The sequence below is a fragment of the Solanum pennellii genome, chromosome 9 (genome assembly GCF_001406875.1).
Source record: "Solanum pennellii chromosome 9, SPENNV200".
Lineage (NCBI taxonomy): Eukaryota > Viridiplantae > Streptophyta > Magnoliopsida > Solanales > Solanaceae > Solanum > Solanum pennellii.
In genome coordinates this window covers 83,329,515-83,348,414 of record NC_028645.1, presented here as the reverse complement: position 1 = coordinate 83,348,414, position 18,900 = coordinate 83,329,515, and the positions used below count along the sequence as shown (strand labels likewise).

Here is an 18,900-nt window from a genome sequence, read left to right as displayed (position 1 = left end):
AAAATACTTTTATTTACTTAATTATATTATCAGATATCATATTCTAAAATATTTTAACAAGTTATGTCATTGCATACCTAAACAAACTTGGAGATTCACAACCCGAGGTGATGGTTAGCTTCGAGATTAAGTAGTGATGTCATTCTCAAATATTTCTTATTTCATTTGAACAAAAAAAAATGTGTATAAAAGCAATTCATTATATAGAAGATCTATTTATAGGTTACATTCGAAGTTGCATTTGGCAGTGTCACAACAAAATCATGATGTTGTTTCTATTACTTTTAGTAGCTTTTCCTATTATTCTCATTTTTCTTGTTAACAAAACCAAAATAAGTAGAAATACCAATCTACCACCAGGTCCTTTAGGTTTGCCAATCATTGGAAATTTGCATCAATATGATAGTGTAACTCCTCATATCTATTTTTGGAAACTTTCAAAAAAATATGGAAAAATATTTTCATTGAAATTTGGTTCTACTCCAATAGTTGTAATTTCTTCAGCAAAATTAGCAAAAGAAGTGATGAAGACACAAGATTTAGCATTTTGTAGTAGACCCTCTACTCTTTGCCAACAAAAATTGTCTTACAATAGTAATGACATAGTATTTTCACCTTATAATGACTATTGGAGAGAAATTAGAAAAGTTTGTTTGATTCACTTATTTAGTCTCAAGAAAGTTCAATCTTTTAGTCCGATTCGTGTAGATGAAGTCTCAAGAATGATCAAGAAAATATCTCACCAAGCTGCCGCTTCACAAATTACCAATTTGAGCAAAATAGTGATTTCACTTACAACTACAATTATTTGTAGAGTTGCTTTTGGTATTAGGTTTGATGAAGAAGCACATGAAAAGAGGAGATTTGATGAACTTATGAATGAGTCTCAAGATATTTTGGCTAGCTTTTTTGTCTCCGATTTTTTTCCTTCTTTAAGTTGGATTGATAAATTTACTGGAATGAAAAATAAACTTGAGAAGAATTTCAAGTGTTTGGATGAATTTTATGAAGAGCTCATCGAGCAACATCACAATCCCAATAGGCCAAAATCCATGGAAGGAGATATGATTGATATTTTGCTACAATTGAGGAAGGAGCAATCAACTCAAATCCATCTCACTTTGGACAACATAAAAGCAATTCTCATGGTAATAAACTATGCCTTAATGTACATGCATTTAATTTTAAATAAGACGCATGTCTCTCATCTCTATTATTTTCCTATTAGTAAGTTATATGTTTTTGTAGAATTTATTTCTTGCTGGGACGGACACTAGCGCAATTACAGTAATTTGGGCTATGACTGCCTTAATGAAGAACCCAAAAGCCATGAACAAAGTTCAAGAAGAAGTTAGAAAAACAATGGGGAAAAAAGGCATCGTAAATGAAGATGATACTCAAAATATGTCTTATCTCAAAGCAGTAATAAAAGAGACATTTAGATTGTATCCACCAGCTCCAATCCTAGTGGCAAGAGAGACAATGCAAAATTCAATACTAGAAGGGTATAATATTCCACCAAAAACAACAATTCGCGTAAACTATTGGGCTATTGCAAGAGATCCTGAGTACTGGGAAAATTCAGAAGAATTTATACCCGAGAGATTCTTGAATAATAACATTGATTTTAAGGGTCAAGATTATGAATTTATCCCATTTGGAGCAGGGCGGAGAGGTTGCCCAGGTATTCAATGTTGAATATATAATTCATACAATTATAAGTTTATTTGAATCGACAATTTTTATATACAATTTTCATGTAGACTATACATGAAAAATATGAAAAGTTATAGTAGAAATATAGTTCTTATCGTATCTTGAACCATATTTTTAAAAAAAATTCAAAATTTTGAATTCGTCTCTGCAGGTATAGCACTTGGTGTTGCAACAGTGGAGCTTATACTATCAAACCTTCTATATGCATTTGATTGGGAGTTGCCTTTTGGGATGAACATTGAAGATATCGACACAGAGAGTTTGCGCGGAATTACTATGCATAAGAAAAATGATCTTTGCCTTGTCCCCAAAAATTATATGTAGACTATTTTAGTGATAGCTTGTGCATGCGGAATAGAAGGTAGAATAAGAATATGAATATTTGGAAGAGTGTTTCCCCCTTTCCAATTCTTATATAAGTAGTAATGTAATTTCCTTTTTTGAGATGAATATTACAAAGCTTATGTTTCATTTTCTATTATTATGTTTTGAACAATATTTTCTATTGATGAGTAGTTTGGCCTATTTGATGTTTAATAAGCACTCAAAAGGGTACTAAGTTAAAAAAAAAAAAAAAAAGCAGGCATAAAACCATACGACCATATATTAAAATACAGATGACAAACAAAAGCATACATTATTAATTAATTTAAACGTTGAAGTTCGGTACGGGTGAAGGCTTCCAAAGTCGACCAGTTTTCCATACTAGTTGTTACCTTACACTACCATTTTTTCAATATTATTGAATAGCATGGCCGAGAGCCGTGTTATGGGTGACCTTATTGCACGGTTTGTTTAGTTTCTAGTAATAATTTCTAGGAACAAGACAAAAAGGTTTTTTCTTATGCATAGCAAGTCCAAGCAAAACATCAGTATCAATGTCTTTATGTTCATTCCACATGGCAATTCCCAATTAAAAGCGCAAGTTTAAAAGGCATTTCTTAATATTTAGCCGATGAGAGCAAGTAAAATAGACACAAATAGAGTAGATTATTACCATGATAATAGCCTTTTATGTTGTCCGAAGTAAGATTGATTGGAGTTGATTTTTCTTTCTTCAATTGGAGCAAAAGATCAATAATATCTCCTTTGGCCTATTGGGATAATAACATTGATTGTAAGACAACTTTTGTTGGCCAAGAAGTGAAGGCCGACTACAAAAAGCTAAATCTTGTGTCTTCATTACCTCTCTTGCTAGATTTACTCCTTTTGGCTTTAGGAAGAAGGAAACTGAGAATAAATGCCTCACCTATAATTATATTTACATAGAATTAGACAAAAGGCAATTTGATAACGGAATAAACTCACAAATGTGGAAGCTTTAGATTGCGTCTAAAATTTCTTGTATTCGTTCGTTGTCAAGCAATAGAAATTCTAAATTAACTTTGGCATCGAGAATAAGAGAGTAAAGAGAAAAAACTTTGTAAAGAGTAACACAAGTTCGACTTGGTAAGTATGTTTTTTGGTAAAAAGATATTAGTTTTTGCACTTAGTGTTGTAACGATAGAGCTTATAGATACTTCTATATGCATTTGATTAATGAGAGTTGGGTGACAGTCGTCTTCTGATGGTGAAACTGAAATTAAAATGTTGTTTTTGATATATCTCGGGATACTATTGCACGACCAGATGGATTCAATGGTAAGTTTTATCAATTTTGTGTAATACTTCTTCAAAGGAGTTAATATCACTAAATTCCTTTCTCATACTTGTATAATCCTTTGAAACTATAAGAAATATTTTATTGAAACAACAACTCCATTACAAGTTTATATCGAAAAATGGAAGACATAAACCATATTATACATTGATAATTAACGAAAGCATACATACATATTTAACTAATTTAAACATTGGAGTTTGGTTTAGTTTAACTTTTGAAGATAATTTCTAGGAACAAGGCACAAAGGTTCTTTCTTATGCATCGCAAGTCCAGGCCAAACATCAGTGTCAATGTCTTCTTTTTTCATTCCACAAGGTAACTCCCAATCAAAAGTGTAAAGAAGATTAGAAAGTATAAGTTCCACAGTTGCCACACCAAGTGCCATAGCCGGGCACCCTCTTCTGCCTGCTCCAAATGGAATCAGCTCAAAATTTTGGCCCTTAAAATCAATATCACTATTCAAAAATCTCTCGGGTATAAATTCTTCTGGATTTTCCCATATTTCAGGATCCCTTCCAATTGCCCAAATATTAACATGAACTATAGTTTTTGCTTTAATTTCATATCCTTCTAGTATGGTATTTTGCATCGTCTCTCTTGGTATTAGCAATGGACCTGGTGGATACAATCTAAATGTTTCTTTTATCACTGCTTTAAAATATGGAAGATTTCGGATATCATCTTCATTCACTATGGACTTTTTACCAACCATTTCTCGAATTTCAGCTTGAACTTTCTTCATGGCATTTGGTTTAGATATCAAGGCTGTCATTGCCCAAACTACTGTAGCTGCGCTCGTGTCTGTTCCTCCAATTAGCATATCCTACATGAGAAAGTGTATGGATAAAATTAAATGCAACATTTCATATCAATTGAAATTATTTCCTAAATCATATAAGAAAATGTTATAACATGTGTAATATTATAAGTTTAAAAAGGCACTTCTTAACATTTGACCAAAAGAGTTTCTTTTTATTATGACCGCATCATAAACATGACTAAGGAAAAAACTTAGTCGTGTGACATAGTGATAATACCAAGTCAGTAAATACATAACGATACAAAAGACTTGTGTATATACAATAGAGTAGTTCACTAGTCATTACCATGATAATAGCCTTTATGTTTTCCAAAGTAAGATTGATTGGAGTTGATTTCTCTTTCTTCAAACGAAGCAAAAGATCAATAATATCTCCTTCCATGGATTTTGGCCTATTGGGATTGAGATGTTGCTCAATGAGTCCTTCATAAAACTCATCCAAATCCTTAAAATTCTTCTCAAGTTTATTTATTTTACCAGAGAGTTTATCAATCCATCCTAAGAGAGGAAAAAAGTCAGTGACAAAAAAACCAGCCAACATTTCTTCCGTCACTTTTAAAAGTTCATTAAATCTCCTCCCATCGCGTGTTTCTTCATCATACCTAACACCAAAAGCAATTCTACAAATAATTGTAGTTGTAAGTGAAATTACTATATCGCTCAAATTTGTAATTTGCGAAGTGGCGGCTTGCTGAGATATTTTGTTGATCATTCTTGATACTTCATCTTCATGAATTGGACTAAAATATTGCACTTTCTTGAGACTAAATAAATGAACAATAGAAATTTTTCGAAGTTCTCTCCAATAGTCATTGTAAGGCGACACACCAATATCTTGACCATTGTAAGACAATTTTTGTTGTCCAAGAAGAGAAGGTCTACTACAAAATACTAAATCTTGTGTCTGCAGTACATCTTTTGCTAGATTTGCTGAAGCAACTACAACCATAGTAGAAGAACCAAGTTTCAATGAAAATATTTTTCCATATTTCTTGGAAAGTTTCGAAAAATAGAGATGAGGGGTAAAACTATCAAATTGATGTAAATTTCCAATAATTGGTAACCCTAAAGGACCTGGTGGTAGAATGTTTTTTCTATTCTTTCTGGTTTTGGGAAGAATAAAACTGAGAATAGTGATGATAACAAGGGTTACAAAGAGTGGAAAGAACATCATGTGTTTCTTTCTTTCTTTTTTTTTTTAAAGAAAAGTCGCTTAGTTTTCTATATCTTGTGTGAAGATTCTCTACTCTTTCTTTCATTTATAGTACTTTCTTTCGTTTTAATTTATCTTACTTGATTTCAAAATGGTCAATTTTGAACACAAAGTTGGATGATAAGGGTATTTTGAAGCGAACATGTGGATGAAAAGGACATTTTAGAGCCAATATGTGGATGAAAGATAATTTTGTCAAGGATATTTTAGGTCCTTTTCCGCTTTAATGTTCATGGAAGTGACATAGGAAAATTCACGGGCCACAATAATTAAAGCCTGAAAATGATTTCTCCTTTTCTATGAATCAACTTTTTTTCCATATTATCTATATATTTATCTAACAAATGATTTCATAACAATTAACATTAATTAGACAAAGGCAATTTGATAACTGAATAAATGATTGATATTGTTTCCTATTAGAAGGGGAAGGAATTAATAAACTCAAAAATATCAAAGCTTTAGTTTGGGTCCAAAAATTTGAATTTATTTTGTTTGCTAAATAATGGAAGGATTTCATTTAGATAATAACATGTTCAGCCATACAAATTAGCTACCAAATTCCGCGACATCCTTTGGAACAAGATGGGAGATTTTATTGAAATAATTACTCCATTACAAGTTTATAACGAAAAATAACAGACATAAAAATGTATAATAAATATAAACACTAAAGTTTGAGAATAAAACTGAGAATAGTGATGACAACAAGGGTTACAAAGAGTGGAAAGAATATCATGTGTTTTGTTTTTTCCTTCGAGTTTTTAGCACGCCAAGTATGACAAAGCGCAGCTCTATAGCAAGTTGCTATAACCTCCCTCTGAAATTTCCTCCAATGCTTCTTCTTAATATCAAAGTAAATATTTTTATTTATAAAATAAAATTTTATAATTACATATATAATGTCGGGTTGGTTTGATCTCGGGTTATTTTTTTTTGTTAAAACCAATCCAGCCCAAAAATAGTCAGGTTTTTTATTCCAATATCAAACCAAGTCAAACCAAACCATTAGTCAATTTTTTTTCTGATTCAACTCGATTTTCGATTCGATTTTGTACACTCATATTTAGAATTATAACAACTTATCTTCTCTTTTTTTTCTGTTGTTTGTAATAAATCCTTTTAACTACTAATTATATACTTTTTTTTATTTACTCATTAGTAATTACTTACTTGTTTATAGCTTGATCTTTTATGGAGCTAGTTATTTACTAGATGCTTTTTCACCACAATTCAAGAATTTTAACTTTTTATGTAATTGTACTTACTCATGTTTTGTTTTTATGTAAAGATCATTCCACAACCATATAATATGACATGTGAAATAATGGGACACAGGTCACGATTCATGAAAGTAACACAACAAAATCAAAAGAAATTAATTAAAATTGTCTATTCAATAACTTAAGTTAAAATTAGTGAATTAATTTAAATTGCTGTCTACCTAATAATTTAAATTAAAAATATCAATAGATATTTATAAGATATGTATGACGGTGGATAATTTACATCTAGAAGAATCTGTATATTTATATGAGTATTTATGTTAAAGATCCTAAAAGATTATTGGCCGCGGAAATTAAGGTTTAAAAATAACCTTTGTCCTTTAGCAATCATGTTTTCCAGATATTTATCTACGCATAACTTAGCACTAGAAATAAGATTACCAAGTTAAGATAATTCACATTAATCCTTTTGGATGACTTCGTGTAAATACTGGGTATGGTGAATTCTTGAAATTTAGGTGCCACGTGCGATAACAAGAGTGAGATGTGAAAGCTAATAGTTCAAGAATAAATATGTATTCAAAATTAGATGATAAAGATAAATATATCAAAAAGATATATGATAATAATAAATCATCACTATTTCCTTTTCTGAAAGTAAGAAGACAATTATGAATCTTTATCTCTTATAAAATCTTTCAAATATATCATAAGTATGTTTTACACCCTAATTAATCATTTAGTACATCACATCAATATCTCTTTCACTAAAGAATACTATTAGCACAAGTTGTATAAGTGTTAAAGTTGGCTAATAATTAATTTGTCAAGAGATATCACAACGTAATACTTTGTACTCATGACTAATAATATGTGGCCAAAAATAAGTTAAAGAAGGAGAGATAGATAAATCTTTCTTATAAAAGGTAGTGCATGCATGTTTGTACCATATGATATTACTTGTTGTATCTTAATAAAAGGGAGGGCCTGTTTAATTTTGGGAGTAATATATAGATGTTTGTTTGGATTTGAACTAATTAAAATAGATTGAATAAATAAATATGACATTACATAAATCGGTATAAAGTTTCACTTGGAATCAAAATAGACCGAACAATATAGGCTAAACAATAAGTACAGATAATACACCAATCCGTCCAATTTAACCTTATTTTTGAAATATTTATTTGTAGTAGCAAATAAGAAAAAAAGTTTAATTATAAATAATTAAAAATATTATTTTTATACATCTCACCTAATACATCCTCCCAAGTGTTAGTTTGTGTTTGGGCTAACTTACTAAGTTTAGGCCCAAAAAGCCCATCAAAATTATTTAATTGGGATCTGGCTCTTCTCTATTACTCCTCCATTTCGTCAAGTACATGACTAGATTAGGGATACGTGTTATATTAAAAGTTTAAAGGTCAAAATTATATCATATGAACAAATATCATAATCGTAGTTAAAATCAACTAATTTTAGAAAATTACTCTCCAAATTTGGTAAGAATTACAATATATTCATTCCATACAAAATTTGATATTTATTAACATCTTTAATTTCATGTTATATTTTTAATTTACAATTTGATATTTAAATGCTTATAAAGTTATCCAATCAATATAAATGTTTTTTTTTTTAAAATTAAATTTTGTTGAAATATAATTTTATTTTAAGCTATTTTTATAAGAAACAAGGTGTCTATTTTCTTTATCTGACTAATCCACTTCAATGTTGAATATATAATTCATACAATTATAAGTTCAATTGAATCCACAATTTTTATATAGAATTTTCACGTAGACTATATATGAAAAATATGAAAAGTTATAGTAGAAATATAGTTCTTATTGTATTTTGAACCATATTTAAAAAAAAAAAAATCAAAATTTTGAATTCGTCTCTCGAGGTCTAGCACTTGGTGTTGCAACAGTGAAACTTACAGCCCAAATTATTGTAGCTGCACTAGTGTCCGTTCCAGCAACTAGCATATTCTACAAGAGAAAATAAGAGGATAAAAACATAGCAACAAACTATATCTTCATGCATTCGAAAACTTTATAAAATAGATACAAATAAAGTAGTTTGTTACCATGATTATACCCTTTATATTGTCCAATGTAAGATCGATTGGAATTGATTTTTCTTTCTTTAATTCTTGCAAAAGACCAACAATATCTCCTTTCATGGATTTTGGCCTATTGGAATTGAGATGTTGCTCAATGAGTCCTTCATAAAATTCATCCAAATACTTAAAATTCTTCTCAAGTTTATTTATTTTTCCGAAGAGTTTATCAATCCATCCTAAGAGGGGAAAATAACATATACAAAAAGGCCTGCCAACATTTCTTCAGTTACTTTTAAAAGTTCATTAAAATTCCTCCTCTCATGTGTTTCTTCATCATATCTAATACCAAAAGCAACTCCACAAATGATTGTAGTCATTAGTGAAATCAAAATACTACTCAAATTGGTAATTCGGGAAGTTACAGCTTGTTGAGATATTTGTTTGATCATTCTTGATACTGCATCTTCACGAATTGAAATTAAAGATTGCACTTTTTTTAGACTAAATAAATGACCTAACGCATATTTTACGTAGCTCTTTCCAATGGTCATTGTAAGGTGACAAAGCATGCAATATCTTGAGCATCGTAAGACAATTTTTGTTGACCAAGAAAAGAAGGTCTGCTACAAAATATTAAATCTTGTACTTTTAAATGCCTCACCTATAATTATATTTACATAGAATTAGACAAAAGGCAATTTGAAAACGGAATAAACTCACAAATGTGGAAGCTTTAGATTGCGTCTAAAAATTCTCGTATTCATTAATTGTCAAGCAATAGAAATTCTTAATTAAATTTTGCATCGAGAATAAGAGAGTAAAGAGAAAAAACTTTGTATAGAGTAACACAAGGTTGATTTGGTAAGTATGTTTTCTGGTAAAAAGATATTAGTTTCTGCACTTAGTGTTGCAACGATAGAGGTTATAGATACTTCTATATGCATTTGATTAATGAGAGTTAGGTGACATTCGCATAATAGTCTTCTGATGGTGAAACTGAAAATAAAATATTGTTTTTGATATATCTCAGGATACTATTGCACGACCAGATGGATTCAATGGTAAGTTTTATCAATTTTGTGTAATACTTCTTCAAAGGAGTTAATATCACTAAATTCCTTTCTCATACTTGTTTAATCCTTTGGAACTATAAGAGAGATTTTATTGAAACAACGACTCCATTACAAGTTTATAACGAAAAATGAAAGACATAAAACCATATTATTCATTGATAATTAACGAAAGCATACATACATATTTAACTAATTTAAAACATTGGAGTTTGGTCTAGTTTAACTTTTGAAGATAATTTCTAGGAACAAGGCACAAAGGTTCTTTCTTATGCTTTGTAAGTCCAGGAAAAACATTTGTGTCAATGTCGTCTTTATTCATTCCACAAGGCAACTCCCAATCAAAAGCATAAAGAAGATTTGAAAGTACAAGTTCCACGGTTGCCACGCCAAGTGCCACAGCCGGGCACCCTCTTCTGCCGGCTCCAAATGGAATCAGTTCAAAATTTTGGCCCTTAAGATCAATATCACTATTCAAAAACCTCTCAGGTATAAATTCTTCAGGATTTTCCCATATTTCAGGATCCCTTGCAATTGCCCAAACATTAACATGAATTATAGTTTTTGCTTTAATTTCATATCCTTCTAGTATGGTATTTTGCATCGTCTCTCTTGCAATTAGCAATGGACCTGGTGGATACAATCTAAATGTTTCTTTTATCACTGCTTTAAAATATGGAAGATTTCGGATATCATCTTCATTCACTATGGACTTTTTACCAACCATTTCTCGAATTTCAGCTTGAACTTTCTTCATGGCATTTGGTTTAGATATCAAGGCTGTCATTGCCCAAACTACTGCAGCTGCGCTCGTGTCTATTCCACCAACTAGCATATTCTGCAAGAGAAAGTGTGTGGTATCAATTGAATTTTTATCCTAAATCATATCAGAAAATATTATTATAACATGCGTAATTTTACTAAGTTTAAAAAGGCACTTTTTAATATTTGACCAAAAAATACGACCAAGGAAAAAACTTAGTTGTATGACAGAGTGTTGATATCAAGTCAATAAATACATAACAATTATATAGGAGACTTGCTTATAACAATAGAGTAGTTCATTAGTCATTACCATGATAATAGCCTTTATATTTTCCAATGTAAGATCGATTGGAGTTGATTTCTCTTTCTTTAATTCTAGCAAAAGATCAATAATATCTCCTTCCATGGATTTTGGCCTATTGGGATTGAGATGTTGCTCAATGAGTCCTTCATAAAACTCATCCAAATCCTTAAAATTTTTCTCAAGTTTATTTATTTTATCAGAGAGTTTATCAATCCATCCTAAGAGAGGAAAATAGTCAGTGACAAAAAAACCAGCCAACATTAATTCCGTCACTTTTAAAAGTTCATTAACTCTCCTCCCTTCGCGTGTTTCTTCATCATATCTAATACCAAAAGCAATTCTATAAATAATTGTAGTTGTAAGTGAAATGGCTATATCGCTCAAATTTGTAATTTGTGAAGTGGCGGCTTGCTGAGATATTTTCTTGATCATTCTTGATACTTCATCTTCACGAATTAGACTAAAATATTGCACTTTCTTGAGACTAAATAAATGAACAACAGAAATTTTTCGAAGTTCTCTCCAATAATCATTATAAGGTGAAAAGGCAATATCATGACCATTGTAAGATAATTTTTGTTGTCCAAGAAGAGAAGGTCTACTACAAAATACTAAATCTTGTGTCTTCAATACATCTTTTGCTAGATTTGCTGAAGAAACTACAACCATAGTTGAAGAACCAAGTTTCAATGAAAATATTTTTCCATATTTCTTGGAAAGTTTCGAAAAATAGAGATGAGGGGTTAAACCATCAAATTGATGTAAATTTCCAATAAATGGTAACCCTAAAGGACCTGGTGGTAGAATGTTTTTTCTATTCTTTCTGGTTTTAGGAAGAATAAAACTGAGAATAGTGATGATAACAAGGGTTACAAAGAGTGGAAAGAACATCATGTGTTTAAGAAAAGTCACTTCGTTTTCTATATCTTGTGTTAAGATTCTCTACTATTTCTTTCATTTATAGTATTTTCTTCCGTTTTAATTTATCTCACTTGATTTTGAAGTAGTCAATTTTGAACACAAAGGTGGATGATAAGGGTATTTTGAAGCCAATAGATGGATGAAAAGGGCATTTTGGAGCCAATAGGTGGATGAAGGGTAATTTTATCAAGGATATTTTAAGCCCTTTTCCGTTTTAATATTAATGGAAATGACATAGGAAAATTCACAGGCCACAATAATTAAAGCCTGAAAATGATTTCTCCTTCTCTATGAATCAACTTTTTTTCCATATTCTCTATATATTTATCTAACAAATGATTTCATAACAATTAACATTAATTAGACAAAGGCAATTTGATTACTGAATAAATGATTGATATTGTTTCCTATTAGAAGGGGAAGGAATTAATAAACTCAAAAATATCAAAGCTTTAGTTTGGGTCCAAAAATTTGAATTTATTTTGTTTGCTAAATAATGGAAGGATTTTATTTAGATAATAACATGTTCAGCCATACAAATAGCTACCAAATTCCGCAACATCCTATGGAACAAGATGGGAGATTTTATTGAAACAACTACTCCATTACAAGTTTATAACGAAAAATAACAGACATAAAAATGTATAATAAATATAAACACTAAAGTTTGAGAATAAAAATGAGAATAGTAATGATAACAAGGGTTACAAAGAGTGGAAAGAACATCATGTGTTTGTTTTTTTCCTTCGAGTTTTTAGCACGCCAAGTATGATAAAGCGCAGCTCCATAGCAAGTTGCTAACCTCCCTCTAGAATTTCCTCCAATGCTTCTTCTTGATATCAAAGTAAATATTTTTATTTATAAAATAAAATTTTATAATTATACATATAATGTCGGGTTGGTTTGGTCTCGGGTTATTTTTTTTTTTAGTTAAAACCAACCCAACCCAAATATAGTCAGATTTTTTTTCCCAATATCAAATCAAGTCAAATCACAATTTATTTTTCCAATTTAACTCGATTTCCAGTTCGATTTTTGTACACCCATATTTAGAATTATGACATTGAACTTATCTTCTCTTTTTTGTCTGTTGTTTGTAATAAATCCTTTTAACTACTAATTGTATACTTTTTTTTATTTACTCATTAGTAATTACTTACTTGTCTATAGATTAATATTTTATGGAGCTAGTTATGTACTAGATGCTTTTTCACCACAATTCAAGAATTTTAACTTTTTATGTAATTGTACTTACTCATGTTTTGTTTTTATGTAAAGATTATTCCACAACCATATAATATGACATGTGAAATAATGGGAAGTTGTCTATTCAATAACTTAAGTTAAAATTAGTGAATCAATTTAAATTGCTGTCTACCTAATAATTTAAATTAAAAATATCAATAGATATATATAAGATATGTATGACGGTGGATAATCTACATCTAGAAGAATCTGTAAATTTATACGAGTATTTATGTTAAAGATCCTAAAAAATTATTGACTACGGAAATTAAGGCTTGAAATAACCTTTGTCCTTTAGCAATCATGTTTTCCAGTTATTTATCTACGCATAACTTAGCACTAGAAATAAGATTACCAAGTTAAGATAATTCACATTAATCCTTTTGGATGACTTCGTGTAAATACTGGGTATGGTGAATTCTTGAAATTTAGGTGCCACGTGCGATAACAAGAGTGAGATGTGAGCGCTAATAGTTTAAAAATAAATATGTATTCAAAATTAGATGATAAAGATAAATATATCAAAAAGATATATGATAATAATAAATCATCACTATTTCCTTTTCTGAAAGTAAAAAGACAAATATGAATCTTTATCTCTTATAAAATCTTTCAAATATATCATAAGTATGTTTTACACCCTAATTAATCATTTAGTATATCACATCAATATCTCTTTCACTAAAGAATATTATTAGCACAAGTTGTATAAGTGTTAAAATTGGCTAATAATTAATTTGTCAAGAGATATCACAACGTAATAATTTGTACTCATGACTAATAATATGTGTCCGAAAATAAGTTAAAGAAGGAGAGATATATAAATCTTTCTTATAAAAGGTAGTGCATGTTTGTACCATATGATATTACTTGTTGTATCTTAATAAAAGGGAGGGACTATTTAATTTTGGGAGTGATATATGGACGTTTGTTTGGATATGAACTAATTAAAATAGATTAAATTAATAAATATGACATTATATAAATCGGCATAAAGTTTCACTTTGAATAAAATAGACCGAACAATATAGGCTAAACAATAAGTACAGATTATACACCAATCCGTCCAACTTAACCTTATTTTTGAAATATTTATTTGTAGTAGCAAATAAGAAAAAAAGTTTAATTATGCTAATTGTTGACACCCAATTTTGACCCACGTCGGTATAAATTAATTATCGAGCTTCCTAAATTTTCCAAATAATTTAAATTAATTAGTTTTATAATTTTGCGAAAATATAACGATATAATGTTTACATAGTTGTGTATATAGCCGGTATATCCTGTGTATATTCGCAACCAACCCAATTCTGAGGCCCAATTCTCCCATTCCAACCCAACACCTTTAATCCCAGCCCACTTCTTTCCTAAATCCAGCCCATCCCCTTTTTCCCTTCAGTCGACCCGGCCCCGACCCGTTTCCCCTCTCCCTTCTTCTTCCCCAAGCGCGTAACCCCCAACAGAAACCCACAAAATTCCCAGACGCGAAAAAAGAAAAAAAAAATTCAGAACCTCCCTCACGCGAAATTCCCAGAAATCAGCATCCAGACGCGAACCCGCGTCTCTACCCTCACGCTCTCCTCCTCTCTCTCCCCCTCTCTCTCCATTGCGCGTGAACGAGACAACGCAACGGATCCCTGCAGCCTTAGCTCGCACAGCCCTGCAACGCACTAGGCCAGCCCTGCAACGCACTAGGCGACACGAGCTCGTCCTTGGCAACGTAGGATCGAGCCACGTCGTTTGCCAAGGACGAGAGATTGATCTCGGCCATCCACCACGCCCTCAATCTGTTGGGATGCGACAATTTGGAGCATCCTCGGAGCATATTCTTCAACATTTGGATAAGATTTCGAATTTCAAATTTGAAATGGGCTGAAATCCCCCCGCCTTCCATTCGAAACCCTAACTGGCTCCTTCTATTTAAACCCCTTTTCTCCTCCAGAAAAGGGGTTGAAACTTTTGTTGGGTTGAAACTTTTGTTGGGTTGAAACTTTTGTTGTGTTGAAACTTTTGTTGTGTTGAAACTTTTGTTGTGTTGAAACTTTTGTTGGGTTGAAACTTTTGTTGGATTTTTGGGGAAGAGAATTTGATTACAGAGAGTTGAAAATTTTAAGGGAAAAATTCTGGGTTGGAGGGGATTTCATTTAGACTCGGTTAGGTATACATAAAGAAAAATCTGTTTGCCTCCTGTTGTAGAGAGAAAGTTTTTTTTTGAATTGAATCCGTCATAGGGAGATTTTGTATCCATTCCGTCATCTACACACACCTATATCCACCCAGGTCTCGTCCAAGGTAGATACCTCGTTGTTCTTGAGTATCGTTCGAGTTCGAGTTGTCGCTGAGTTCTGAATATCGATCGAATTCGAGTGGGGTGACGAAGAAGTGCTCCCTGCGTGATTGTCCCGGCGTCGCTGCTCCTCGACAGGTAAAACCGCTTGAGTTCTCTATGGACTCTTCTTTTGCAATTCGAGAGAGTCGTAAAGACTCGCATCTTCCCTTTCATCAAGTCATCCAGCCATGGAATTGGCGTGCAAGAACTCAAAATTCCTTGAAGATTGAGGAAATTCGAAGAAGAGGATTAGAAGGCGTTTTTTTTTTTATACTTTATTTTTATATTTTTGTATTTTATTTTGTAATGGGCATAAGCCCTTGTTGTTTTATTTTCTTGAAATTTATTTTGTATGTTTAGACTAGGACAGGTACGAAAGAGGAATGGGTCAAAAACCCAAAAGAAAACAGGTGGGTCCAAAACTCGGTCAAGGCGAACAGAACCCGAGTTTGGACCCAAAATCCCTCCCTCTCTCTCTCTCTCTCTCCTTTTATTATTCTTTTATATGTTTGCTTGAATGTCGTTAGTTAGGGTTAGAAGAATCCAAACCCCCATGAACGCGTTTCATTTTATCAAACTTAAAAAAAATTAAAACTAAGCCTTAAAAAACGATAATATTTCAAATTCATGACTTGTTTAGACGAACTCTAATAAAGTTAAGCTTCGAAATAGACTCGTAAAAATACAAGATAAACAACAAAATTTTCAACTTGTGAACTTGGCTAAGTAATTTTCTAATAAGTTCAAATAACAAAAGATTCGCAAAAAGTTAAAACGAAAATAGTCAAATAAGTTAATCGCCGGAAAACCGTAAGTTAGCGGAGCGTCTTAGGTGCTTTTTCGAAACCTTCCTAAGACGCTAATAGGAATCCCGAACCCTTTAAAAATATTTTCAAAACAAATTTTTCTGTTTAAGTTGTTTTGGAAATGAGTTTTCTTGATTTTTCCTTAAAAATTAAGTGGCGACTCCTAAAAGTCGAAAATGCCTTTAAAACAAACAAACTCTTTTCGAAAAAATCATTTTTCGATAAAACAGAAATGGCGACTCCGCTGGGGAGTATTTGGAGGATTCTAACCCTAAGACTAACCTATTTGACTATTTGCAATAATTGTTTAATTGTTTAAACACTTTAGTTTTTGAAAATTGCATTTCATGGCATAACTTCCGCCAAACGGCAAATAGTTTGCATTAGGAAACGGAAGTTACGCGGCTTACCGCGACTTCTCTCAGATATACCCAAGAAATCATTTGGGAGTATCGAATAAATAGTCGGAATGCGGTCATCCGGCGTTGTTCGATAACTCCACCCCGATGTTTGTCCGACTCGGGTAACCGTCAATTTGAAAACAATTCTAGTAAACCTAGGATAGAGCTAAACCAAATCCCGAAATAGCGCATTTGCCTAAGACGACCCAATATCCATGGCATGTTGGGCCCATTAGAAGACCGCCTTGAGTCCAAAACGGCCCATGGCCTAAATGGACGTTCATACTTATGTGTATAAATTTAAAGGATGTATACGGTTTTCAAAATGACGTATACATCCCTCAAATCGCTAGGCCCACCCTTGGCAGAAAAGGGTCACATATCTGTTTAGAACGCGTAATATTTGTTTATAAATGCCTATTTGAATATGTTGTTTTATTTGGAGATATTCTAGCTCACTCTTCTTCTAATATTTTTAGAACCCATAAGCATAAATATCGAGTCACTATCAAAAGTGCGTCCAAATACTCTTCGAGTCTTCAGTTTCCAAAAAAAAAAAAAAAACGAACTTCATTTTTCTTTAGTACTACTCTCATATCAGAAAAAGATTCATCATTTCAAACCAAAAGAATTTTGAGAAATTTTATCTTTTTCGACTCTTACAAGGAAATTAGAGTTACATCTTAATTAAAAATCAAAGTACGGTAGTGAAAGATACCGTCAACTTTGTCTCGACGCAAGTCGACATTTTATTCACTAAATCCCAAAGTCGAGTAGACAAATTCCTGTCTAGTTAATCATTTCTCTATATTTGTGAGCCAGTTTATCTCCGCGTAAAGCAACTCTTATGTGTTTACACCTATATGTGATATCTTGTATTATTTACCACCTCCAGGCACTAACATATTGGTCTTTTGAGTTTTTTCATTTGTCAGGTATTTAAAACTGATCTGTGTTGATAAGTTGGTTGATCATCCGTATTTCACAAGGTCTGAGGCCCACTAAAGATTCCTTCCCCGATCAAAATTTGCAAAAGAAAGGACAACTACGGGGGATAACAATGAGGAGATTGACGTGAATGATGCCGTCGTGGCTCAACCCGCCGCCGCTGATAAAAATGAATTAATTATGCAGTTGATGCAACAGATTGCCGAAATGAGGGTCGAAATGCAAAGAATGCAAGATTCGTCTAATCCAATTTCATCCTTCAACCCTCCAAGAGATGGAAGACCTCCGCTCCATTTTCCTCCCCCAAGCGCGGAACAGGTTCAAAACCTTCTCTCTAACCCCGCTCAAAATCCTCCAACGATTGACTCAACTATCCCCAATCCCCGTCACGCCACCACATCGTGTCAAGCACCACAACATCCACAAAAGACTAACCTTCAAATCCTCCATCTCCCTCAAAACCAAAATACGAACAATGCTCAAACCCTCCCCCATCTTCAAACCAAAATACCGATCCTCAAAATTTCCCCCAAAATTATCAAGCCACTCAAAATACCCAGAATCCTTCCATTTTTCCACCCATACCTCAAAAGACTACTTTCCAAATCCCAACTTCAAATGAACCTTATGCCAACTGTTCCGAGCTTGATCACTATAAGGAACAGGAGAGAGAGTGGACGTCAAAAGAAGAGGTAGTCAAGGTGAATATGAAAGAAGAGATCAGGAAAGCCATGAAGGAGTTGCACTATATTTCCGAAGTCGATGGATTGAGCTATAAGGATTTATGCATCCATCCGAATCTCGACCTCCCAGAAGGGTTCAAAGTGCCAAAGTTTGTCACTTTTAATGGAACAGGAAATCCCCTAGCACATCTGAAAGTTTATTGTGATCAACTTGTGGAGTTGGCAAAAATGAAGCATTATTGATGCGTCTCTTCGGTCGAAGTCTAAGTGGAGAAGCTCTGGAGTGGCTTACATCACAGGAGCTGAAACAATGGCAAAGTTGGAATGCACTCGCAAGGGATTTCACGGAAAGATTTAGACATAACATAGAAGATGCCCCAGATCGCTACTACCTGGAGAAGATCAAACAGAAGTCTACAGAACATTATCGAGAATACGCTTTTCGTTGGAGAAAAGAGGCCGCAAGAGTTCAACCTCCAATGTCTGAACGTGAGATCACTGAAATGTTCATTCGTACTCAAGAGCCTGAGTACTATGAAAGAATGTTGTGTATGATGGGACAAAAGTTTGTCGAGATTGTCAAAGTGGGAGAAGCTTTGGAAGATGGTTTCAAGACTGGAAAGCTCACCAAATTTACCGCATTGCGATCTAATGGAAAATCTACTCGGATCAGTGATATGGATAAATCAAAAGGAAAAGTGGAGGAGGTAAGTATGGTCACG

At 32.5% G+C, this 18,900-nt stretch overlaps 1 protein-coding gene and 2 pseudogenes across 1 annotated transcript; 1 reads left to right on the top strand and 2 right to left on the bottom strand.

Moving 5' to 3' along the window:
• Positions 1–259: 259 nt before the first annotated feature.
• LOC107029848 (cytochrome P450 71A1-like) lies at positions 260–2,947 on the top strand. The gene is made up of 3 exons (XM_015231295.2): positions 260–1,148; positions 1,249–1,684; positions 1,868–2,947. Exons 1-3 carry the CDS (start codon positions 264–266, stop codon positions 2,038–2,040), a joined length of 1,494 nt encoding a protein of 497 aa, XP_015086781.1. The 5' UTR covers positions 260–263; the 3' UTR covers positions 2,041–2,947.
• Positions 2,948–3,488: 541 nt separating this feature from the next.
• Positions 3,489–5,448, bottom strand: LOC107031713 (annotated as a pseudogene).
• Positions 5,449–9,908: 4,460 nt separating this feature from the next.
• Positions 9,909–11,806, bottom strand: LOC107029490 (annotated as a pseudogene).
• Between the last annotated feature and the right edge of the window lie 7,094 nt (positions 11,807–18,900).